This window comes from Nomia melanderi, chromosome 5 (assembly GCF_051020985.1).
Source record: "Nomia melanderi isolate GNS246 chromosome 5, iyNomMela1, whole genome shotgun sequence".
In the NCBI taxonomy this organism is placed as follows: Eukaryota; Metazoa; Arthropoda; class Insecta; order Hymenoptera; family Halictidae; genus Nomia; species Nomia melanderi.
Genome location: NC_135003.1, coordinates 12486235 through 12491730, shown reverse-complemented (window position 1 = coordinate 12491730; position 5496 = coordinate 12486235). Strand labels below are relative to the sequence as shown.

The 5496-nt window shown below is 28.9% G+C and overlaps 2 protein-coding genes across 2 annotated transcripts; both read right to left on the bottom strand.

The window, feature by feature from the left end:
- Nucleotides 1-95: 95 nt before the first annotated feature.
- On the bottom strand, nt 96-1625 carry Prx6a (Peroxiredoxin 6a). The gene is made up of 5 exons (XM_031969822.2): nt 1326-1625; nt 908-1064; nt 572-789; nt 418-490; nt 96-348 (listed from the first exon to the last, which is right to left on the bottom strand). Exons 1-5 carry the CDS (start codon nt 1409-1411, stop codon nt 214-216), a joined length of 669 nt encoding a protein of 222 aa, XP_031825682.1. The 5' UTR covers nt 1412-1625; the 3' UTR covers nt 96-213.
- Nucleotides 1626-2007: 382 nt separating this feature from the next.
- On the bottom strand, nt 2008-5415 carry Pus7 (pseudouridine synthase 7). The gene is made up of 6 exons (XM_031969809.2): nt 4894-5415; nt 4317-4811; nt 3770-4243; nt 2913-3681; nt 2682-2833; nt 2008-2584 (listed from the first exon to the last, which is right to left on the bottom strand). The coding sequence occupies exons 1-6, from the start codon at nt 5015-5017 to the stop codon at nt 2304-2306; spliced, it is 2295 nt and encodes a 764-aa protein (XP_031825669.1). The 5' UTR covers nt 5018-5415; the 3' UTR covers nt 2008-2303.
- Between the last annotated feature and the right edge of the window lie 81 nt (nt 5416-5496).

Sequence of the window (5496 nt, the reverse complement as noted above, 5' to 3'; positions counted from 1 at the left end):
CTTTGTTTGGAATGATATGCTGTTATGTACCAATGTTAAGGCACTAAATGAATACGCTTATTTATAATTATACTTCGAAGAATACAACAGTACTATATTAGAAAAAATTCAGTATATTATCAGAATGTGTACTTTAATTTTTACAAACATCAATTGTCGTAATTTAAGAAAATACATTGTAAAATAATTGTTTTTCATATTTGAAAGAATTATTTATGTGTAGGTTGGCTGAGGTACAATACGCAAATAAGTTTTGCCTGATGGTAGTGTTAAAGTTTTAATATTGTCATACAACGTTTTTGCCTCATCATCAGAAACAGTAGGCTGAATCATAACATCTTCACCTTTCTGAAAAGAATTAATCATTTTATAACCATAAGGATAATAATGTTATAGATAGTTGATATAAATACAAACCTTCCAGTCAGCAGGAGTTGCTACTTTATACTTCTCTGTCAGTTGAAGTGACTCAACCACTCGTAAAATTTCACTGTGCCCAAAAGTGGTATTAATAAACATACGATAATGGAAATAAAAAATTAAAACATTGGAGATACAGAAAAGAAATTACTCAAAGTTTCTTCCAGTTGTTGCAGGGTATAAAATTGATAATCGCATCTTTTTAGCAGGATCAATGATAAATACTGCTCTAGCAGACATAGGTATACCATAGCCATCAACTTCTGCAGGATCTAACATTCCCAATGATGCTGCGAGTTTTCGAGATTCATCTTCTATTATTGGATAAGGAAACTCCCCTTCGGTTATTTTTCCGTAGAACTTTATGTCCTAAAAAAACACAAAAATGAGGTCGCATTTCTCAAATTCTTATTCAGCCTGTATTGTTTATTATCTTCGTAAAATGTCAAATAAAGATTTTTTAAAATAACTTTTTTATGAAACTTACTTCTATCCACTTACGATGTGATTCAACTGAATTACACGATAAACCAATAATTTTCACACCCAATTTTTTAAATTCGGGCATTAATGTTGCCACTCGTGCTAATTCTGTTGTACATACCGGTGTAAAATCATTCGGATGTGAAAATAAAATTCCCCATCTAAAAAGCATAGAAGTTCGTTTAATAAAATTTATTTTGACAAATGAACATGTTCCGGTAATTCTACTTGAAAGATACACTCGCGTTGCATAATTTTGTATTAAACAAACAGTAATTAAAACGTTTAAGTATTAATTGTTTATACGATTAGTCGAAATAATGACAAAAAATGACTGGAACAAGAGTGTATATAGAAATTTTTTAATATAAAAGAATAGTGTAATATTAAAGGTTATGTTGACTGAATAAACATAGCCTTACGAGTCGCCTAGCCAGTTATAAAAATTAATTGTGCCATTTTGGGTCTCCGCATCGAAGTTTGGAAATGTTTCACCTAATAGAACCATGTTTATGTCAAATTTACTTTCGGTATTATTTTTGTATTATTTATGTTATTTGTGTTATTCGTGTACTTTCAATTTTGTCAAAGTGACAGCGTGTTATGGTAACCCTATAAATGTTTGAAAAATTTGACTATCACTGATAAAAGAATAGTTGTTAAAGGGAAACCTATTCGATGAAGTTGAATCTCGTGACGGCACAGGGGCAAGAGGGGTTTCCCGCTATGTGTTTTGTTTATAGTTTTGATTGGTTACATGTAATCGTATTGACAAATAGTAAATTAGTATTAAACATAAGATGAAGAAAGATGAAAACTAACCAATTAGATCCACATTCCTTTCAGGGTTCTTCTACCATATAACGAAGAGTATTTAACTGCATTGCATGCTAAAATAAAATAGTACTGAAAAATATGATAAAATTATTATTTTCATATTTTCATATTTTTTAATTTAATAATGTGAATAGGAATTTTTATTTTCCGGTATTTAATAAGCATAGTATTCTTCCGTTACGTGTTCTGCCTATGGCGGAACGATAGCGTCACTGAAATAAGAACATTTTCTGAGATTGTATTATTCTATGATTATATTTTATTTTGCGAGTTATCCATAAATAAATAATATATGAGTTATTTATGTTTTATTAAGTTTAACATTATCAAGTTGTATCCAACAACTTACACAACATACTAAACATTTACAGAAAACGTACGTTTAATCTGTATGAAATAACACATGTATTAATATTGAACATAATTTAATGCGTCTTAAATTATTTTAATTTGTTGGATTTTTTATTTTTTTATGCAAAAAACTTAACAAGTATTAAATTTTTAAATATTTTAGCAATATATTATAATTTATATATTGCACCAGACATATCTATTTCATCATTTTACTCAGTTTTTTTAATGTCAGAATCACTTAATTCTTTTTCTTCCATTTTCAAATTTTTGTCTCCATGCATATCCTTATCATTATCTGATACAGAACATAAACTTTGATGTTGTACTGCTATTGAAACGTCATCATTTTCTAACTCGGCATTGCAAGCAGCAGATTGTGCTGCCTGTGCTTGCGGGGATGTATCGAGTTTTAGAATTTCTCGCAATGCCATTGTTGCGTATGTAGATGATTTTAAAGACATTTCAACAATTAAAGCTTTATACTGCCCTTCTACAAATAAAAAGTTGTTACATCTTGTTTACTTTTTCCTCAGATTGTAAAGAATCTAACATATATTTTTACGCTATTAATTGTAAAAAAAATATACCTGGTTCATCTTTTGGAGCTGATAATTTTCTCATTTCATCAATGTCACACATAATAAGATCACTGTGTCTTTCTTTATAGTGCATAGTCTTCCAAGACAAATTTGTAGGAACTTGCAATATTTTTCTATAAACACCACCTAAACTATATTTCCTAGAATAAAGTAAACAAAGTTAAAAACCTACTACAACAGCTTCAGATGGCATGTGCAAACAGTTTTTCTATAGCATACTTATTTTTTTGTCTGAGGTCAGTAGTTAATCCATGGTTGGCTAAGAATTCATCATACCAGGTTTTAGCATAAGATGGATACGTGACTTTCCATCCAACCTGAGGCATTAATATATCTGCCAGAGTATAGTTAGGTAAATCTTTTTCTTTAAGAACCTTTACTGCTGGAAGTTTGCGCAAGTCTTCATCTTCATCTTTCTCGCCGACATTACTATTTCCTTCAATTTTTTCGTTTATTTTTAAACAACACTCTGTAGCATCTGTTACTTCTTTAATTGAATTATGTGTTGCTTCTGTAGATGTTTCGGTAATTTCTTCTTTGGGCACATCCATAGTTTCACATTTCTCATCAGATTCCATCTTATCTTCAGTTTGAACTACATTCTCATTATCATAAACGAGTTCTTCGCTATCATTATCATTTTGTTTATTATCATTTTCGTATACTAAATCTCCTATTACAGGTGCTTTTCCGAATTCTTTTATTCGTCTTGATACCATATGATTCCATACAAAACTTTGATATGCATGAATATACATTAAGCGAGCATTCCTTGGTATTGCATCTAAAGCTCCTTGAGGATTATTATTTCCAGATATACATAGGCCTTTCAATAGTGTAGCTTCAATTTTATCATATCTCTTAATCTTCTTGTAAGCAGCAACTGCATCTTTGGTGGTTGCATATATCTTTCTAGCTTCTGCTAAATCTTTATCTTGTTCTCCCTCCCTAGGTTTCAAAATCAGTTCAATTGCTTCATTCCACTTACCTATTTTTTATAAACAAAAAATAAGAAATAACAAATTTCTTAATAATAATTAAATAAAATAATACTTGAAGTATTTAGAAAGAATTACCTTGAAGTAATGTTTTTCCTATTTCATAAGTTGGAATACTAACAACAGAACCAAATCTTTGTAAACCATAATAATTAATAAAACCATTCTTCTTCAAAGAAACCATTGTTTTTTCAATCTGTTCATCTGTTCCATTTACATTTCTTAAAGCAATTCTAAAGTGATTGCCATTGAGCATACCTAGTTTTAAAGAATCTTTCATAAATTTAAAGTTGCCCACATATGCTCCTCGTACATTTTTTGCTGCTCTCAATACATGTGATGGTTCCATTTTTCTCAAACTAACCCACTGAGAAGTCCATGCTCTACGATCTTTTGTTCCTGCATAATTGAAATTATTTGGTTTTATACGTAAATTCATAGCTAATTGATTTAAAGCATCCATTGTATCCATGTTCACTTTGTGCAATACAAAGTAACAGTATTCGCCACATTTCTTCCAGTTTATACGATTGTCTTTTCGTAAAATATGATCTAGTAAAAGAAAGTAGCACATTAAAGTAAATGTATAAATGAATAAAAAATATTAATAATAATTAAAACATACTATTGCTATTATCATTTTTATCTGGTAAAATTACCATTATCTTCTTATTTTCTTTGTCTATGGTTTGACTAATAACATTTGTTATTTGTTTAGCAATTGTATGAATTGCTCTGCGTTGATCTTTATCTATGTTTGTTACATCTATCTCTATAGTAGAAGCTTCTGGTTCTTTTAATGTTTGTAATTGATTCCATATTGTATCCGATATTGTGTCCTTTAAGTCTTCTAAATTTTCACTTTCTCTTGGATCTTCCGGCATATCTTGGTTAGTCAATTTAGCTATTTGTCCATCAAGAGCAATTTCGTTGACATGAAAATCTGTGTATCTTTCTTTGATTAGACCAAAAAATCCTTCATTTCCTATGAATTCTGTAATACCAACATCATGTTCTTTTAGTCGACTTCCTACTTCTAATTTTTTCCTCTTCCCATCATTTTGAGTGTTCGACCAGTTCCGTTTGAATGGTTTTCTACTAAAACTATCTTTTTGATGCCCTTAAAAAAACATAAAAATTAGAATCAAAAATATTTTCACGGATGAAATATTTTAAATAATTTTGTTTTCAAGTTTTACTACCATAATATGAATCCCGATTTCTTCTGAAGTTTTTATTAAAACGGCTATCTTTTCTGAACCCTTTTTCGTCTTTATTACGTGTACCGTCTTTTAAATCAACATTTTTATTTTCTAAGTGGGACATTGTTGTTTATTCGCTAATTAACGAATATTCACGAATATTTATTTAAATTTACAAAATATGTTATTAGCTATGAGGAATGATGTTTTGTTTACATTTTTTAAATATTTATTGCTTTACGTTCTGAAATATCGAATGTAACCGGCACAATTTTATTACGATTACCGTTTCCAAACACGAACTATCCTGAATAGCTTTTTAACCCGATGGATACACGTGTTTTCAAGCAGTGTTTCTCAAACAAGAACAACTTTTAAAGTTAAATTTTATGTATTAAATATCAGATTATTCAATTAAATATTTGAAAATAACATACTATTTAGTAAAATTAAATTAGTATTTAATTCAATAAATAAAAGCTTATAAAATTAAATATAGTACAATAAACTTATTATATTGATATAAAACATTAACACTTATTAATATATTATTTTTTGCATATATACATATTTTTTGTTTTTCAATTATGAACTTTAATATCA